Source organism: Saccopteryx leptura, chromosome 13 (assembly GCF_036850995.1).
Source record: "Saccopteryx leptura isolate mSacLep1 chromosome 13, mSacLep1_pri_phased_curated, whole genome shotgun sequence".
Lineage (NCBI taxonomy): Eukaryota > Metazoa > Chordata > Mammalia > Chiroptera > Emballonuridae > Saccopteryx > Saccopteryx leptura.
Window position 1 is genome coordinate 27,592,339 of NC_089515.1, and position 20,843 is coordinate 27,613,181.

The window sequence follows — 20,843 nt, forward strand, 5'->3', positions numbered from 1 at the left end:
ATACATCTTGCATCTATTGAAATATGAAGATGCTTCCACTTGATGCTGATCTCACAGCAGTACTTGGACCAAAAATCGGATGTATTGTAACATTCCTCTAGTTTCCTTCTTGGTGATTTTTTTTAAAGACATTTGTGGGGGTTTTTTAGATTTTATTTATTCATTTTTTAGAGAGAGGAGACAGAGAGAGAGAAGGGGAGAGGAGCAGAAAGCATCAACTCCCATATGTGCCTTGACCAGGCAAGCCCGGGGATTTGAACTGGTGACCTCAGCATTCCAGGTTGACGCTTTTACCCACTGTGCCACCACAGGTCAGGCCCTCCTTGGTGATTTGAAGATGAGGGATTCCATTTCCCTCGCTCTCTGGCCCCCCTGCCCCCTCCCCTTAGAGAAAGGTTGAAATCTGACTTACTCCAGTACCATAGGTTCTAAATCCTAACCAGTTGTGGCAGCTGTGTAGCTAAGGCAAACAAAAGTTAGAGTATTTAATGACTCTTAAAAATCTTTGGGTGGTTGTTTTCATCACAGCCATGCTTGAGGCACTCTAAATAATAATAATTGCTTTAAATAATCATAGTTGCTGTTATTGAAGTGCCAGTCACTGTGCTAAGTACTGTAGATTAGGTACGCATGACACATGCAGAAAAGTCCAGTAGAGTCTAAGCTCCACAATGGCAGTGAAGATGGTATCTCCAGACCCTTGCATAGTACCTTAGCATACGGTAGGTGCTCAGTGACTACTTGTTGTCAAATGAAATATTCTGTTTTGAGGTACTGAACATGCACATCATGTAAGATTTCAGAGCCAGGAAGTGAACAAGGCCCAACCCCTTTGTTATACATACAAATGGGAACAGGGGCCCAGAGAGGTTCTGTTACATGTCCAAGATCACACAGGGAGGAGCGACAGGAGGGCTAGATCTAGAAGAAGCTCCACAGATATCCTGGGAAATGGAAGCCAGGGGAGAGATGGGAGAATGGAATAACTGTTGGGATGCTAGAGCTCATTTAAACCTATACAGCAAGTATGACTGGGGTCCAGGGAAAACCCAACTTATGTTCTCTTGTACTGAGGTTCTATTTTTTTCCACATTTCAGCCAGAAAATAAGACAGTACTGACCTATAGCCTAGGTTTAATCAGACTTTACCATCAGAATATTGTTACTTAGAAATAAGCCTTATTTTGCGAGACCAGGTTTATCCTTTTAAATAAATACATATATAAAAAACACTTCATGCTTACGATAATTCCATTTTATAGTATCCTTTTGTTTCATGAATTTGTGTTTGGTCTGTTCAACTAAATTCATTCATTCAAATGGAAATAGCTTTAAAGACCAGCTAGTTGAATGCCACTCAATTTGCTGCTCTTGAACACCAAGTAGATGAAGTGACTCACCTGAGACTGCAGAGCTTGGAGGGCATTTCCACCTTGGCATCTCTGGTGGTTGCTCTCTCTTCGGTATTTATACATTTCTGTAATTAAAACTTGGAAGAGGATTATAATTCAGATCAAACTGATTTTTTCTGGTGCACAGTTATAAGACATACGTAAAATGTTATGAGAGCAAATGGAAGTAGTAAAAGTAAACCGCCTAATAGATGCTGAAGAATGTCTGGTTTTATAGAGTGAGATAGGAAAATAGCCAGAGGGCCATGCAGATGAGCACATTTTGAAACATCACTGTAGTGTTGTTATTATATATGACAATATAATGCTGGAAATGGTCGTGCTCGTATGGAAAAAACACATAACCCAGGGCAGGACTTGCATCTAATGGGAAGCGCTGGCTTGGAATGCTGGTTTTTAATATGCAGCTGTGTGATCCCAGGCAAGTCATTCATCGTGTTGTGTGCGTTTGTAAAATGAGAATATTAATAATACCTTCCCTCAAAAGACTTGTTACATATAACATCAGGTTACATGTGTGTGTTTAGAAAATAAAGCTTTTTAGGTGAAGTTTTATTGGTTGATTATAATCAAATCTTGCTTATTAAGCAGTGATCACTTATTTCTAATGAATTATTTTATGAAAACTATTTTTGCCTTTTTGATAACTTCACTTCTGCTATATAAAGATGACATAATAACAGCTTCACAGGTTTAAGCACACCAACAGCTTAATTGAGCGTTCAAAATGGTGTTTCAGTTGATACTAGTTTTTTTTTTGTTTTTGTTTTTGTATTTTTCTTAAGTTGGAAACCGGGAGTCAGACAGACTCTTGCATGTGCCTGACCGGGATCCACCGGGCATGCCCACCAGGGGGTGATGCTCTGCCCATCTAGGGTGTTGCTCTGCCCATCTGGGGCGTCACTCTGCTGCAATCAGAGCCATTCTAGTGCCTGAGGCAGAGGCCACAGAGGCATCCTAAGCGCCTGGGCAAACTTTGCTCCAATGGAGCCTTGGCTTCCGGAGGGGAAGAGAGAGACAGAGGAAGGAGAGGGGGAGGGGTGGAGAAGCAGATGGGCGCTTCTCCTGTGTGCCCTGGCCGGGGATCGAACCTGGGACTCCTGCATGCCAGGCCGACGCTCTACCACTGAGCAAACCGGCCAGGGCCTGATCCTAGTTTTAAGCTCGCTACCCTGGCGGGGTAAGAAACTGCAGACTCTACACTGGGCACTTGCCTCGTGTTTGCCCTTCTGGCTAGCGCCTGGGAAAGGAAGAGGGAGGTGAGAGGCTTCGAGATGGGTTTCCCGAGGTGGACACCCGCCCAGCGGGGATTGTACTCCAGGCTGTTTGCCAAAAGAGGCAGGGCAGTTGCTGAGCAAAAGCCACAGGGAAAGTTTTGTCAATTGCTGCTGAGATTCAGGACCAGAAGTTTGGTGATCTTGGAAGAGCCATCTGTGAGTCCTGCAGGAGAGCCAGTGACCACAGTGCTGAAAGTTTTACCTTGAGCAAACTTTCTGCGAATAGAAGCTGTGTAGGTGCTAACCAGAGGAGAAGGGGTGGGGCCTGGGTGGGCTGGCTGGAGTGGCTGGTGATATGGAAAACCAGGATTTGTGATTCCTCCCGTTGGGCCCGGGGAGAAGCTGAGCAGAGATTTATAGATTGCTTCCTCTCAGGGTTTTCTAGAGAGATTGTGAAGGAGGCGGTTGTGTTGTATTTTTGTCATAAAACTAGCAGGTTGTCATTTCAACTGCACTTTATTACTCATTTTCTTCAGCAATGTAAAGGCTTAAGTCAGAAAAGAAACCTCAGATTATTAAAAAGTGAGGAAAGAATTTGGAATGGATTAACAAGGTAATTGCGAGCTGCTAGCATTACAACATTCTCATTTATAGCAAATGTTCTTTTATTTATTATTCTTTGCTATATCAATATTACATGTTCACTACAGAAAAAAATACAGTAAGTGAAAAGAAATGAAAAAAAATCAAATTTCTATTTTCAGAACTTTTTCATTTTCAAATATTTGTGTTGAAAATGTTTTTTCCCTTTTAAACAAAATTTATTTCTTTCATAAACTTTGTAATCTTTTTAAATTTAATAATACACAATGTTTCATATTAATAAATATAAATCTGGTCCTGGTCAGTTGGTTCAATGGATAGAGCACTGGCTGGGTGTGTAGAAGTCCCAGGTTCAATTCCTAGTCAGAGCACACATGAGAGGCAACCACCTGCTTCTCTCCCTTCTCTCTCCCCTTCTCTCTCTTCCCCTCACTCAGCCAGTGGCTCGATTGGTTCAGGAATCAGCCAGGGCACCAAGGATATAGCTCAGCTGATTTGAGCATTGGCCCCAGACTGGGTTGGCAGGTGAATCCCAGTCGAGACACATGTGGGACTCTGTCTCCCTACCCTCCTCCTCTCACTTAAAAATATAATAAATAAACAAATATCCATATCTCAATGGCTATAATCATACTCTGTTACACAGATATGCCATAATTTATTTAACCAGGCCCCTTTGGGGAGAAATTTTGGCTGTTTCTGTTTAGGTCATTTCTAAATTTTTTTTATACAATGAAGAACATTCCTATATGTACATCTTTGTGCACTTACCCTATTATTTACATAAAATAAATTCCTAAAAGTAGATTCCTTGGTTAAAAGGCTTACCTTTTACTTTTTAAGAAGTAGAGAAAGTACTAAAGGTTTTCACTTACTGCCCTATCCCTTTGGGTGCCAAGTTTCTCAAGGTTACCAAGGAGGAGCTGAGGTTTCATGAAGGGAACTTTCCCTGTCCAGAGTAATATGATCAATGCGTAAGTAAGAAAGATCTATGAAAGGACATGATTTAGAAAAAAAAAAAAAGTTTTTCCCACCCTGACTGGTGGTGCAGTGGATACAGAGTTGTCCGTTGTCCTGGAGTGCCAAGGCTGCTGGTTGGATACTGGGAGTCACTGGCTCAATCCCAGGGAGTGCTGGCTTGATCCTGAGGGCACCAGTTCAAACCTGGTCAGGGGAGCAATGAGTGTACAACTAAGTAGAACGAGTTGATGCTTCTCTCTCTCTCTCTTTCGTCTTCCTTTCCTCTCTCTCAACATCAGTGGGGGCAGGGGGAGTTGAAAGGCCTTTCCTTTTATATCACATAATTTCTGCCATAAATTATCTGGAATACTATTAAATATTTACTGTGGCCTGACCTGTGGTGGCACAGTGGGATAAAGCATCAACCTGGAACACTGAGGTTCCTGGTTCGAAACCCTGGGCTTGCCTGGTCAAGGCACATATGGGAGTTGATGCTTCCTGCTCCTCCCCTTTCTCTCTCTCTCTCTCTCTCTCTCTCTTTCTCTCTCATTCCTCTCTCTCTAAAAAATCAATAAATAAAATTTTAAAAAAACAAAAAAAATATTTACTGTGTATGGCACTTACACAGATTAGATTCTGCTAAGGGATTATTTACATTTTACAGTTTTATCGCTATAATCATATGAACATATGTATATATGTTTAAATACGTAATTGTTCAGTCTTAATGGTGGATGAACTGTAGCTCTAGGGTAGCTCTGTAGGGTAAGTTGTGCTTTAGAATTGCCCTGTTCCAGCATTAGCTACCAGGTGACCAAAAGTCACAAACAAGTAGAATTCCAGGTCACAATTGCTATGATTTGCCTGGAGGCAGAATACTTACTGGTCAGGAGCACAGCATGGGCTCCAATCCCAGTCTTCCACTTGCTGGTCCAGTTACTGAATTTCTCTTCATTCTTCATCAGTAAAATGGAGGCATTAGTAGGGTCATTTTGAGGATTAAATAAGCTAATATTTGTAAAGTGCTCAGAATAGTGCTTGACACGTGGTAAGTGCCATATAAATATTTGTTAAAATAAAATTGAAAGCTAAAAGGATGGAGGGAAGCAACAGCCCCGGGGCTTAGCATCCAATAAAGCCTCACAGGTTAATGGTGCGATTTTAGAAGCAGTGGGAAGAATGCCCATTCAGATTGCTTAGAATGCCACCAGTAGAGATGTATCTTAGCATGCAGTTCATTTTAAATTACTGGGACTACATTAATAGATTCTTGTGAGATTAGAAAGTACTGATTCAGATCAAGTTCACATTGATCCTTCAGCCCCAAATCCCAGTTTCCTCCCTGAGGCAAACTCTAATGAGTTTGGTGTGTTCTCCTTCCAGACCTTTTCTGTGCATTTAGGTTATAAGTACAGGGTGGGCAAAAGTAGGTTTACAGTTGTGAGTATGCAGAAGAGTTCATTTTTGTATTGTTATTAATTGTTGTATTGTTTATTTGTATTGTAACTGTAAATTACTTTTGCCCACCCCTGTATATATGAAAATATGTAGGGTTTTATTGCAGGTTTTCTCTTTTGTTCCTTCTTTAAAATTGATTTTAGAGAGAGAGAGAGAGAGAAAGGGGAGTAGGAAGCAGTTGCTTCTCCTGTGTGCCTTGACTGGGCAAACCCAGGGTTTCGAACCGGTGACCTCAGCATTCCAGGTCAATGCTTTATCCACTGTGCCACCACAGGTCAGGCTCTTTCTTTTTTCTTTCTGTCTTTTCCATTCTTTTTCCGTCTCTCCAAAAATGGCATATTGTTCTGCAACTTTCTTTTCATTGTTTTTCTTTTAATCTAAGTGCTTATGAGCTTTGAGCAGGGTCCCCAGTCCCTGTGAATTACTCTGTGCTGTCCCGGCCGCGCTGGGACCAGACAGCTGGGAGCTGTATTCTGAAGCCTTTGGTGAAGTCTGGCTCCCTTGGCAAAGCCAGGGCTGCGCCTGGCCTGGGAGAGGGACTGCACTGAGTCCTAGTGCAGACAAAGGAGACAGCTGCTGCCGGCCTCCCAGCGTTGCCTCGTATTTATTATAAGAAATGGATGTGCCTTCAGAATTCTTCCCTGAAAAGAGCATCCCAAAAAGCAACGCTTAGCAGAGGGAGGGAAAGGAAGAGATAGTACTCTTGGATTAAAAGCTCCAGGTGGGGAATTGTGGCTGTTTAGGGTAATGAAAGGAGAGGTAATACAGGGAAGGTGTTGGTCCTGAGCAGAAGCATGGCCCCTCTTCTGCATCTCGGTCCAGTTAGCGGAAGATTCCAGCGCCATCCTTTAGAACTGGCCCTGCTCTGATATCCTGGGGGACTGGGGCGATTCATATGTAAATATGGGAAAGCCTGGGGGAATTTTAGGGGCTCTGCGTACATTCCTGAGCTCTGGGAAGATACACTCTGCTAATGCTTCCTGGCACCCGAGCACCCATCACACTTTTGGCGCTGCAGGTGCTTCCTGGGGTTGCTGCAATCCACTGAGAAGCAGGTTAGAATGTCAGCCTCTGTCTCGCTCAAGTGCAGCTTGGGACCAAGCCAGGAATTCCAAGACTTTCCTTATCAAAGACGGAGCCAACTTTCAGAGCACGGGAAGAAGTGAGAGGCTTTTCTCTTTAACTCGACTCCAGATGTGCGTGAGAGCTGTGGGAAGCTGCAGGCTGCCCGGGCCCCTGCCTTAGCCCTTCGCACACTGAGGAATGAGCCCAGTGGTGAGGTACTAACCTGAGAAGGACTGGAGTTGCAACTGGGTGGGGTTGGAAGGGAGCTGGAACTGGGAACAAAAGGGAAGAGACACCCGCCACGAATTGTTTAATCACCACAGTGAGTTTGTGCCGTCAGCCCCAGCCTCTAACACCTGCAGGGCCACCCTAGGATGAAAGTGGGACTTCTGCGTGTTTTATTGATGGACTGGTGCTGGGCCACAACTTCCTCATGTGCTTCCTCATCCCCAGACTTTCTTAAAGAAAAGCAGAATTGTAAGGTATCTGAACAGCATTTCTACGTGCTGCATTTTACCATACCCTGGTGCAGACAGCATTTTCTAGCCCATTGTGAGGAAAGGGCTAACCTGGTGTGTCTGTTGCCTTGTTCAATTCCCTCAACAATTCTACAAAGCGGGTATTATTATACTCATTTTACAGATGAGAAAACTGTGGCCCAGAGGTAAAAGTGGACTTTCCTGAGGGTGGGGGCTCCCCAGCTAAAGAGCCGGGGGGGGGGGAGCGGGGGTGCAAGGTTGGAAGCCTCTGGCCTCTGCTGCGCTGGAAGAGGGGGGAGGCTGCCTTCTCACACTGGTTGTCCTGGGTACTAACATTGTAGGTAAGCTTTTTCCTTAGATTACATTTGAAATAATGGGAAAACAGCCTTACATTTGGAGGCTTCAAGCCAGATATTTCTAGTTTGACCTAATCTTTTAAGTATTTAATAAGTGTGTGGAGCCTGCAGGAAACCTGTGTCTTCAGAAACACCTAGGATTTTGTTAAAATTGCACATACCCGAGTCCCACCGGATTTGCTGACTCAGAATCTCAGGAGTGGTGTGGGAAACTGCAGTTTAACAAAAACACCCCACAGGGCTTTAATCACACTGAAGTGTGTTTGGTTTTATTTTTTAAAGGCCATACAAGAGTTTTATAAATTCACCTGCAAAAAAAAAGAGAAAGAAAAAAAAGAAAGAAAGCATGCTGGTAGTTTAAAGAATTGTTAACTTTTTTTTTTCTTTCTTTTAATACAAATAAAAATCTGACTGAGTCCCTTAATGTAAGTTACTGGCTTCTGACGAGTACTTGCTGGTTTTTAATGCTTTCAAAAACTCTAATTAATAGAACTTTGATTTCTGGGAGATAATAGTTTCCAGGGAATTTTTAATTTTGAGGCAAATAAACCCCTGACCTTTTCTGGTTGAGATTCCAGGCTAGGGCTGCAAAGTGGTGCAGGATTAAGTATTTAGGATTTGGATTTAAATATATTGAGATTCAAATTCCATCCTGCCATTTACTCACTACTAACCTGGGACAAGTTGGTCAGCCTCTCAAAGCCTAGGTCGATTAAATGGGAGTAATAATACTACTTCAAAGTCTGGGTGTGAATATTAAATTAGTTTAGGAACATAATATATAAAGTGCACATGGTTGGAATTCAATAAATGTTCTTTATTTTAAAAGCTTTTCATTCAGTCTTGTATTAAAAATGAGTTTTTTTGACAAATACTGAATCATTATGTTATACACCTGAAACTAATACAGTGCTTTCTGTCATTTATACCTCAGAAAAATAAAATAAATAAAAATGATTTTCTTTTCGTCGGCCTAGCGTGCGGAGGACCCGGGTTCGATTCCGGGCCAGGGCACACAGGAGAAGCGCCCATTTGCTTCTCCACCCCTCCACCGTGCTTTCCTCTCTGTCTCTCTCTTCCCCTCCCGCAGCCAAGGCTCCATTGGAGCAAAGATGGCCCAGGCGCTGGGGATGGCTCTGTGGCCTCTGCCTCAGGCGCTAGAGTGGCTCTGGTCGCAACATGGCGACGCCCAGGATGGGCAGAGCATCGCCCCCTGGTGGGCAGAGCGTCGCCCCATGGTGGGCGTGCCGGGTGGATCCTGGTCGGGCGCATGCGGGAGTCTGTCTGACTATCTCTCCCTGTTTCCAGCTTCAGAAAAATGAAAAAAAAAAAAAAAAAAAAGATTTTCTCTTTTCAACTTACCATTTATGAAACCACATTTGGGCCTGGGATTCTATTGCTTTGAAATTGCAAAAGAAATGTAAAACAAGGCTATTGAGAATAAATTTTACATACACTACAGTTAGTTTAGAATTATAATTCAGCACTCTGATGAAATAAGAGTTATGTTTGAAACGTCATTATCCATTTTACCAAAAATAAATTCACGAAAGGTATTTTTTCTTTGTCTTTTTAAACTTTATTTTGAGTAATATCAAATTTATAGAAAATAGCTACGGTACAGAGAACCTCCTGTGTGCCCTTTATTCGGGTCTGCCAGTATTGAACACTTTGCCTTGTGTTAGCTTTCCTTCTCTCCATGTGTACACACATGACCACGTAGATTTGCCATTTCAGGACATTTTAAGTTTTTTTCTTGATTGATTTTAGAGAGGAGAAACATTGATTTGTTGTTCTACTCATTATGCATTCATTGGTTGATTCTTGTATGTGTTGTGACTGGATCAAACCCACAACTTTGGCATATCGGGACTACGTACGCTCTAACCAACTAAGCTAAGTGGCCAGGGCCAAGACATTTTAAACTGATTTAGTCATTAATATAATCTATAGTTTACAGTTTTATCAGTTGCCCTAGCAATGTCCTTTGTAGCAATTTGCCCCCAGATCCGGCTCCAATTAGAATCACACATTGCACTTGTTTGTCATCTCTTCAGCTGTCTTGTCTGGGAACTGTCCCTCAGGCTTTCTTTTAGTGGAGAGTGGTTTGTTTGTTTGTTTACTTATTTACTTATTTATTTTTCAGAAGTGAGAAGTGAGGAGGCAGAGAGACAGACTCCCACATGCACCCCACTGGGATCCACCTGGCAAGCCCACTGGGGGGTGATGCTCTGTCTGTCTGGGGCAGGGGTCAGGAACCTTTTTGACTAAGAAAGCCATGAACACCACATATTTTAAAATGTAATTCCATGAGAGCCATACAACGACCTATGTACATTATGCATTATCCAATAAAAATTTGGTGGTGTCCCGAAGGACAGCTGTGATTGGCTCCAGCCACCCGCAACCATGAACATGAGCGGTAGGAAATGAATGGATTGTAATACATGAGAATGTTTTATATTGTTAATATTATTTTTTTATTAAAGATCTGGCTCGTGAGCCATAGGTTCCCGACCCCTGGTCTGGGGCATTGCTCTGTTGCAACCGGAGCCATTCTAGTGCCTGAAGTGGAGACCATGGAGCCATCCTCAGTGCCCAAGCCAACTTTCCTCCAGTGGAGCCTTGGTTGTGGGAGGGGAAGAGAGACAGAGAGAAAGTAGAGGGGGAAGGGTAGAGAAGCAAATGGGCGCTTCTCCTGTGTGCCTTGGCTGGGAATTGAACCCGGGACTTCCACATACCGGGCCGACACTCGACCGCCGAGCTAGCCAGCCAGGGCCTAGTGGAGAGTGGTTTTTAGAAATCAGAATCTGCATTGCATTTTTTAAACATAGGAATTCCTAAATTCTTAGAGAAGGGGCAGTGGGAAAGATTTCTGGAGACTAAAGTCTACTATGAAAGTTTAGTTTTAGTAAGTAGTTTGAACACTTGTATTTTGCATCTTCCAGCTGGAGAAAATATTCTTGTGATTATACTTACTGATATATTTACTTACCAAATCCGTGGTTGTTTGAAGTGGATCTTAAGGAATTTGAAATAAACAGCAAAGATTGCTTCACTGTTGAAATTTTCAGTAGTTTATTTTAGTATTTAATGTCTATTTTAATGAACAAATGCCATCTCATCTGTATAAATAACTCATATGATTCTAACAGGTAAATGAAAATGCTAATGACAAGATCCATATTTTATTTCATTTTTAGGTCATGCAGTGTGGTTATAGAAGGTTTCTTTTAATTGAAAATACCATTAAAGAACTTCACGTTTATAGTACATTTCTATCTTTGGGGACATTCAAAGTAACAAAACCTGCTTGTGATGCTCCATTAATGTTTTGATAGGGGGGACTAAATAATTTTTGCATATTTCATTACATATTAATGTTAATGCACCACCACGTGACTGGAAGGAACACAGTGGGTCCTGCAGTCACCCAGCTCTCAGATGGATAATGTCTGCCTAATTCTTACTATGTTCCCCGTGATGTTCTTTTTAATGTGCTAGATCAACGTTCTTTAACTTCCAGCTTAGTATTTCTCCTGCTGAGATCAGGAATGGATTTCATAACTAATTAAATGAGAGCAGTTCTTGATGTGAACAGCAGCTTTTCACCCTCACTGATTCGTCCTCATAAAATGGGCCAGCTACTCTTTTTTAGGACGAATTCTAAATGGTATCTCACGGCCAGGAGAAGTGCTCTCTCAGGGATGGCCTCCTGAGCTCTTCATCTGTTCATGATTAGAGTTGACGTGCGGGGTCAGATTTCCTGATTGTTGACAATTGTGAGGCCTTTGATTCTCAAGGACTGTGAGCCTTTCAGATCAAACTGGTGAAGAGTCCTGCTGTAGCACACAGGGCGATGCTGACCAGTTCTCTTCCCTTCTAGAAATGACGCTCCTCTCCTCCCAGTCTTCGTCACCGGTAGCCCCGTCTGGGTCTGTGTCCACTGAAAACCCAGAGCAGAGGATGCTGGAGAAGAGAGCCAAGGTGGTAGAAGAACTTCATCAGACGGAACGAGACTACGTTCGGGATCTGGAAATGTGTATTGAGCGGATCATGGTGCCCCTGCAGCAGGCACAGGTGGGAACCACGGGAGAGTTAGCTTTGCCTTGAACACAGCTCTCCAGGCCTGAAGTATCGGGATACGGGAGCTTTCACCACAGAGATTCGTTGGGTTTGAGGAAAGGCTGTGGCTGATGCTCTTAATTCAAGAGTCCCAACATATGTGTGTCAACTTAAGCCATCAGCATCCAAGTTCATTGTTAACTAGTTGGGCTTACTGCAATAACACCCATTTCTGTTTTATTTGGCTCCTGAAAACAGTACCAGGGAGTCTGGGTTGTCACTCTTCTGGAAAGGTTGTATAATAATATGATGACGTCTGAGGATTATGGGTTACTGGTGCTAGCACCTGATGGCACAAGGCTTAAGGAAACTAGTAACTGTCATGCACATATGTTAGGTATTTTCTAGATGCAGGAGATAGAAAACGAGGTTATCAGTTCCTGAGCATTTACAGCCCTTATTGCTTGTTACTCGACCACCTGGACAGGGTTTGGGTTTGGGTTTGTATCTCGGGAGCAGTCATTTCCAGGAACTTCTATAGGAAGTGGGCAGTGCCATCAGACTTTGAGTCCTGGGTGGGGCTATGTATTGCCAGTATTATAGATCACATCATTCCCACAGTCATTTTACTAAGGGAGTGAGTGGGAAGGAAGGAGCACAGAATAGTTGGATCAAGGATGAAGGGTGACACTAAAGCTACTCAGAAATAAGTTTGTAAGCGAAGATGATCTTGAACAATTTTTGTATTATCCTTGAAGAGGTGTTTCTAATATGAATGATATGCTATTAATTTTGTTTTCGTGCATTTTTACACTTTGTTTCTCCATCTCAGATCCCAAACATTGATTTTGAGGGACTTTTTGGAAATATGCAGATGGTGATAAAGGTCTCAAAGCAATTATTGGCCGACCTGGAAATCAGCGATGCTGTAGGTATGAGCTCCTGCCGTTGTTTCAGAAGCAGCTTTTGTTTTCTTAACTTCATGGATAGGAGGAGGCAGGAGAAGGGCCCTGCTGGTACTGAGTAGTTAAGAAGTGAAATTTTAGTTACTTAGTTCAGAGGTTATTTGGCCCTTAACTTCTTCTTTTGTCTGAAAGCTTCTCCTTTTGTCTACAGCCTACTTTGAGGTGATCTAGGATGTTATCAATAGAAGAAATTTTAGCTATTACTTAGTAAGATGTTTTTCAAACTGACCATTGCAGCCAAATAGTGGGTCATGAGATCAGTTTAGTGGGTTGCACCCAGTATATATATATTTTTAATAAAATAGAAAATATCAGAATGTACTATGAATAATAACTACAGTTACTTGAAACTTTTATTTCAGTTACATATGTGTAGTGAATCCTGATTTAAAATGCATTTTTTCATGTGAGTCATTGTCAAAAGTGTTTGAAAAACAATCATCTGTTTCTTTTGAACAAGGGAATTATATTTGTTATTTATTGCTATATAACAAATTATATTAAAACTTTACAACTTAGCTCAAGAAACATATATCACGGTTTCTGAGTCAGGAATCTGGGAGTAGCTTAGCTGGGTGGCTCTGGCTCAGGGTCTTCCATGAGGTTGGAGTCCAAAGTCAAGCTGGTGCCTGGGCTGCCGTCGTCACCTGGGGCTTAGGGTCCTCTTCCAAGAACATGTGCTCAGTTCTTGAGGCCCAGCCCCTCCCCATGGCTGACCTGGTGACGTGGCAGCTGGCTTACCCAAAGTCAGTGATCCAAGGAACGGAGAAGGCTCAAGATGGAAGCCATAGTGTCTTCCAACCCTGATCTTGGATGTGACATACTATCACTTCTGCCATATGTCATTGGTCATACAGATCAGCTATAGTGTGGGAGGAGACATCTTATCATTTCACTATTTTATTGGAATCATAATCATAAGATGCTACCATAGTTCTTACCGTCCCACTAACACACATGACAGCATCCAGCAAAAGCAGAAGTGACCCTGTGTCATAAGAGTAAGCAAATCTCTTTCAGAGCTCCCTAATCAGATTCTCTGTTTTTCGTGGACCAGAACTGGGTCACATGCGTACACATGAACAAATCCCTAGAAGTGGCACCACGATCATGATTAGGCTTACACTAGGCAGTACTTACATGACTCACCTTGGAGAGAAATCAGGGAGTAGAATCAGGGCTCTGCTCTCCTCAGGGAAGGGGGAATGGCTGTAGGATGTTAGGTCACAGTACAACATGGTTAATGCTTCTCCGGTGGTATTATATTATACACAACACACCCTTTCCAGATATGCTAAGATTGATTTCAGTTGTTCTTACAACAGCCCTTTGAGGTTTAGGTGCTACTAGTAATCTTACTTTACAGATGAGGAAACTGAGACTTAGAGGGAAAGTGATTGGCCCAGAGTCACATGGCTAGTACTTGATGGGATTGCTGTTCACACTCAGGTCTTTCTGTTGTCCCTGCTTGTCTGTTAACTTCTCTGCAGAATAGCTATATGTCCAGTACTTTACAGTAAGGTAAGAGAAACTGAAGCCAGGGGTCTTGCTTTAACTGGAAAGGTCAGAGTGATTGAGGAAGGAAAGCACACATTGATTGATTAGAATGAAGTCATGGTGATCCTGTTTTAACAGAATGATAAAAAAGCCAAATCATAAAATTTTATAAGGCATTGAAAAAATATCTATAGGTCATTTATTTGAATTATGTTTTTTTTGTTTGTTTGTTTGTTTTGTATTTTTCTGAAGCTGGAAACGGGAAGAGACAGACAGACTCCCGCATGCGCCCGATTGGGATCCATCCGGCACGCCCACCAGGGGCGAAGCTCCGCCTACCAGGGGGCGATGCTCTGCCCCTCCGGGGGCGTTGCTCTGCCCCGACCAGAGCCACTCTAGCGCCTGGGGCAGAGGCCAAGGAGCCATCCCCAGCGCCCGGGCCATCCTTGCTCCAACGGAGCCTTGGCTGCGGGAGGGAAAGAGAGAGACAGAGAGAAAGGAGGGGGGGGTGGAGAAGCAAATGGGCGCCTCTCCTGTGTGCCCTGGCCGGGAATCGAACCCGGGTCCCCCACACGCCAGGCCGATGCTCTACCGCTGAGCCAACCGGCCAGGGCCTCATTTATTTGAATTATGAAAGAAGCAAGACAAATTGGTTGTTATCTAAAAAAAATTAATCAAAAACTTATTTTTTTCTAATATATTTTATTATCTATAATATGTATATTTAATTTTATTTTTATCTATATATTATAACAATAAAATAGGAAATTAAAACAAAATATCCGCCTGACCAGGTGGTGGTGCAGTGGATAGAGCGTCGGACTGGGATGCGGAAGGACCCAGGTTCGAGACCCCGAGGTCGCCAGCTTGAGCGCGGGCTCATCTGGCTTGAGCAAAGAGCTCACCAGCTTAGACCCAAGGTCGTTGGCTCCAGCAGGGGGTTGCTTGGTCTGCTGAAGGCCCACGGTCAAGGCACATGTGAGAAAGCAATCAATGAACAACTAAGAAGTCGCAATGCACAACGAGAAACTGATGATTGATGCTTCTCATCTCTCTCCGTTCCTGTCTGTCTGTCCCTGTCTATCTCTGCCTCTGTAAAAAAAAAAAAAAAAAAAAAAAAATCCATAATATCACCCCCATAAGATACCAGCTGTGTTTATTTTTTCTTCTTCCCTGACTTTTCCCAAGACAGACAGGAATGAGGTAGCAGATGGAGACGTGCGGGAGGTACACAGAGCGTAGTGGAGGGAGGTCCTGGGAACTGAAAGGCTCAGGACCCTGGCAGGAGGAGAGGGCCTGTGGGCGCATGGGGTGGAGCGGAGACTGTATGAGAGCACTGTGTGGGGTCGCCAGTCCTGGTCAACCAGAAGGCCGGGTCATGGGTTCATTGGGGACCAAAATAAAGGACCAGATTTGGAACAGCTGATAAGGGAAAGTTTTGAGAATCAGAGAAAGGGAAAATAAAGCTTTGTTGAAGCATTAGCAAACGGCAGATTGACATGAATTATATAAGCAACTTTTAAATTTTGGTTAATTTATTTTAAGTTTAACTTATGTTAGCACATTCACATGGCACAGAGTTAAAAAGAGACAGAAGCTGTGAAAAGTGCCCTGCCCGTCCCCTAGCTCAACCAGAAGCAGCCAGTGTTACTAGTTTCTTTTATCTCCTTCCAGAGATCGTTCATCATAGTCAGTGATTACATGGATACATTTTTTCATTTAATTTTTATTTTGGGGGAGAGAAAGAAGCATCAACTTACTGTTCCACTTTGTGTGCAGCCATTGATTGCTTCTCACACGTGCTCTGACCAGCGTCCTTGGGGTTGGGCTGGTGCCCTTGGCATGGAACCAGTGACCACAGTGCCCTTTTTTTTTTCTTTTACTTTACAGAAATGTTTTTTAAGGCTTTATTTATTCATTTTAGAGAGGAGAGGGAGGGACAAAGAGAGAAAGAAGGGAAGGAGCAGGAAGCATCAACTCCCATATGTGCCTTGACTGGTTTCGAACTGGCGACCTCGGCCGTCCAGGTAGACAGTTTATCCACTGTGCCACCACAGGTCAGTTGAGAGGAGAGTGGTGCTTTGTGAGGGCGCTCTATCCACCGTGCCACCAGCCAGGGTGCTACATGTATATTTTTTCTACCTCAGTTTGCCATCCCCATTTTTATAAATTACACCAATGACGGCATACTATTCAAACTGTTGTGCACTAAGCCTTTTTTCAATGACCCAGGAAAGAGGGCGACTCAGCAAAAAGTCCAGGTAATCGAGGGTGCTGGAGAAAGCACACTGAATTAACTACTCCTGAGCGGGGTGGGCCCCAGCACAGCCAGGACTGGTCTAGTGGGGAAGGAAAGAGAGGGAGGTGTACAGGGCTTGCCTGAGTTAGAAGATGAGGAGAGGAAGAGGAAGTACCAGGAGCCTGCGTCTGCAGTAATGTGTAAAGGAACTGGCTTCTTTTTTTTTTTTTTTATAAAATTTTTTATTTATTCATTTTAGAGAGGATAGAGAGAGACAGAGACAGAGAGAGAGAGAGAGAAGGAGGGGAGGAGCTGGAAGCATCAACTCCCATAATGTGCCTTGACCAGGCAAGCCCAGGGTTTCGAACCGGCAACCTCAGCATTTCCAGGTCGACGCTTTATCCACTGCGCCACCACAGGTCAGGCAGGAACTGGCTTCTAAATGATTTTAAACATGTTCCGCAGAAAGAAATAGATAAATATTTACATATTCATTTATGTGTTTGTGTGTACATACTTGTCTGTGCTTACTTTTACTGTGTCTAATGTCTGATATTTTCTATTTTATTTTCCTAAAAGAGTGCTGATTACAACGCGTGAAGTAGATTTCATGACGCACTTATGGGTTGTGACCCACAGTTTGGAAGGCTGGAAATTAAGGTGTAGCTCTGCTAGTTTGTAGTTACTGTAAAGTAGTCACTATCAGGAAGATGGAAGAATGGCAAGTAGAGGAGTGTGAATAATTAATCATCTGTATAATAGCGAAGGCTCTAGGGATGCTGCCAGTGAATGGATTCAAGGGAGTAAGGGAAGAGAAGGAGACAAATATCAGGTGGTAAAACTAGATGCGGACAAGGTGACTCAGGGATTTCAGAGTGGCCCTGAGGTCAAGAAGGCAGCCAGTCCCATGCCCGCTGCTGTGCCTGTTGAGTTGCAGGATTAGACAGAAGTGAGGTGGCCAGTGAGTCAGGGCAGCATGGGTGTGATGTTTATGAACAAAACCAATCTGTAATTAAGGAAATGCATTCCATTTAAACAGAAACTGATCTGCACAAGACTAGAGGATTCCACAGGACACAACACAGAGGGAGCAGAGGTGGCGTTGTAGAGCAGGGACTGGTGTCCGTGAGGGAGGGGCTTAGTGACAGGGGAGGCTGGGAGGAGCCCTGTTTGGGGGAGAGCAGTACAAGCCGAAGAAGGAAGGTCCGAGGGTGCCAGGAGAAGGAGAGAAGGGGAGGAGGAAGAGCAGTTCCAGTAAGTCAAGGGCTCAGCACAGTCCGGTCGCAGCTGGGAATGAAGTAGGAGCCGTTCCTCTGCCCGATGGGCTGTAGACCGCTGTCTGTGGCTACATTTCAAAGAGCCCTTGAACTTGGACCAAAAAAGATGATTACATCTTTATTTTCAACTGAAATTTAGCATTTCTAAGGTGTGCATGTTGGGAACAAACCGCTTACTGTTAGCACTACCTGTGAGGTGATCAACTGAAGTCACACATTCGTAGCACATTAGATTGTTGCCATTATCAACCAGAAGCAACCAGATTACCAGAGTCTTATGTCACTCATCATACTTCGAAATTATGGTGATTATCATTAGAGTCACTGCTACATTTTGCTAATTAATACATGTTAATAGTCTAGGGTTATATAATAGATATTTTAATATAATAAATTTCATTTAAAGTCCTGGGGATTTAATTTATGCATGGAGAAGAGATTGGAAACTGATGCTGTCATCCCTGTGGAGATTTTCCCAGGCCTTAGTGAGTGGAGGTCCTCACTGGTCGGATCACACACCAGTGTGGAGAGTAGCTAGCTGCACGCTCCCTCCTCCGCCTGACTGCAGAGGGCTGGATCCAGCTGTGTGTGTGTGTGTGTGTGTGTGTGTGTGTGTGTGTACTGAACAATAAATACATGGATGGCCTGGTTCTCTTAAATTTTGCTTTAAATATGTAGAATTTTAACCCATAACTTGGAAATTTCTTATTAACTCGACAGATTGTCTTACTGTCATTTCCTGGGATAGGATTCAACTGATATAAAAGTTTGCTGATATACCTTACATTTAGTGCTCACTTTGGCAGCACATATACTAGACCTTACATTTAGGATGCTGAGAAGGAAGTCTAAAAACACTGTCTGTCTGTGGCTATTTCCAAGGGCCCGTGTTTCTGGATCACCGGGATGAGCTTGAGGGCACGTACAAGGTTTATTGCCAGAACCACGACGAGGCCATCTCTCTGCTGGAGGTCTATGAGAAGGACGAGAGGGTCCAGAAGCATCTTCAGGACTCGCTGGCAGATCTCAGGTGGGGGTTGTGACCACTTCGCATCCATCATAGCTCTTCACTTCTGCCTTTTGAATGTCACTCCCATATATATGTCTAGACTTCTTATGCTATCTACTTGTCCAGCTTATTGTAAACTTAAATGATATATAAGGTCTACCGGAAAGTTCTGTCCGTTTCTATCACAAGTTTTGACACATAAGCACGTTTATTTGGCGCATGTGTGCCTCTCTATTTTTATCACTTAATGTATACATACTGACGTAGCAAATTAACTAGAACAAAGTTGATTCATGTTAGTCTTATGTGTGAGGCGATAGTGTACCCATGGCTACTGATAAAGTTCATTTACACCACTGTAATTTTTACGAATTTCAACAAGGAAGAAATGCTACAGAAGCATGTAGAAATTTATTGAAAGTGTTTGGTGAAGGAGTAATACCGACTATCACTTGTTTTTGTCCTTACAAAATTTTTTGAAGGGCAAAAAATTCAAAAATTAAGAAGATATCAAACAAGCACTGGTTCAATTTTTCGTATCAAAAGATAAAACATTTTTCAAAAATGGGATATACAAATTGCCCTCACACTGGCAAAAAATCATTAATAATAATGGCAATTATATTATTTAATAAAGTTTATTGATGGTAAGAAAAATTTGTATTTTGTTTTATTCCAAAAACGGACAGAACTTTCTGGTAGACCTTATAGTATAGGTTCTGTTAGGTAACCTGCCTTTCCCAGGCATATATTATACACATCTTAAGTGGCTTCCTGCTTGTACTTTTATCCATTTTGGTCACTTTATATATACATCCAATGTATTAAGTTAGCATTTTCAGGGGAAAAGTAGCCAGGAAGGTAGTTTGGTCCAGTAAACAAGAGCGTAGGTAAAAGAGCAAATTCAGTTATTCGTGACCATGAGGTGAGAATCTCCTGGTCTTAGGGAGGCAGGGTGATGTATGTATCTAAGCAGATAAAAGCGAAGTTAGGGGCTTACTAACTTGTTAAAACAGAATAGGTATGTTACCATAGACATTCATAATTTCTCTCTTACCCCGTGTGATTTTTGTCTCCCAACTAATAGGCGTTAACGTTCACCTGATATTTCCAAGAAGAATGTGAAAATCAGCATTGTGTCTAACCAGCTGTCTCTTTTCTTTTCATGCTCACTGCCCCGTAGGAGCCTGTACAAGGAATGGTGAGTCCCTGTGCCGCTGCACAAGCTCATTTCTTTATTTGCTTCCTTTATAGACAGAAATCTAGAGACAGATTTACCTCGCCGTAGTTTTCTCCATAGCACTTACCACCAAACGACACTTTCTGTATTTGTTTCTTGGTTGCCAGTCTCCTTCCATCAGGGCAGGGGCTCTTGGGTGCCCACTAAATCCCTAGTGCCTGTAACAGTTCCTGGTACTTATTAGGTGCCAGTAACCATGAATGAATGAAAGTGGGAAGCAGATGAAAGGACAGTGCTGTCTTCAGGAATGACAAGTACTATGTGTCGGCCCTGTGTTGGTTATTGACAGTGGACTAAAGTCTCTGTTTCTTCTTCTCTTATAGGGGATGCACAAATTATATTAACCTGGGCTCCTTCCTCATCAAGCCAGTACAGAGAGTAATGCGTTACCCACTGCTGCTAATGGAGTTGCTGAATTCCACCCCGGAATCCCACCCGGATAAAGTGCCTTTAACCAGTGCAGTCCTTGCAGTCAAGGAAATCAACGTTAACATTAATGAATATAAACGTCGAAAGGATCTGGGTAAGAAAAGCATACTTGCTACAAAGGAGATATGCTCTTGAGAACATTCTTCTCTAAAGAATTATTCCACCAGAGATGAACGAGGCAGATGGTAGGTCATAAGGTTGTGATGAAAAAATGGTAATAGAATTTGGGGGAAATGTGATATGAGAAAGAACACAATAATAATAAAAATTCAACCATAGAGTATTGGGAATAGACATCTCTGATAAAGCTTTTAACAAGAGTCCTTCCCAAGAGATAGGGGGACTGGTGAAAAAATGGCTGGTCAAGAGTTTTCTTCAAGCACAGGTGATTGCCTCCTCAGCTCATTGAAGGCAGTCCTTTTCAATCTGTGTTTACATTTGTTTGCTCTGCACATCTGGTTGGATATTTTACTTTCTCCACTTAAGTTAGGACTTTTGGTCTTCTCCCAGAAAAGCCTAATGTGCCCATACCTCTGAGTCTCATCAGTCCTGCTTATGCCCAGTAACCTGCC

At 42.8% G+C, this 20,843-nt stretch overlaps 1 protein-coding gene across 2 annotated transcripts in view; it reads left to right on the top strand.

Moving 5' to 3' along the window:
* Positions 1-20,843, top strand: part of DNMBP (dynamin binding protein) — a 119,418-nt gene that overhangs the window by 79,950 nt on the left and 18,625 nt on the right. For both annotated transcript variants that reach the window (XM_066355536.1, XM_066355537.1), the window contains 5 exons: positions 11,437-11,630; positions 12,448-12,547; positions 18,476-18,623; positions 19,786-19,803; positions 20,166-20,365. In XM_066355536.1, the coding sequence (XP_066211633.1) occupies positions 11,437-11,630; positions 12,448-12,547; positions 18,476-18,623; positions 19,786-19,803; positions 20,166-20,365 (660 nt within the window). The remainder of the gene's footprint in view (positions 1-11,436; positions 11,631-12,447; positions 12,548-18,475; positions 18,624-19,785; positions 19,804-20,165; positions 20,366-20,843) is intronic.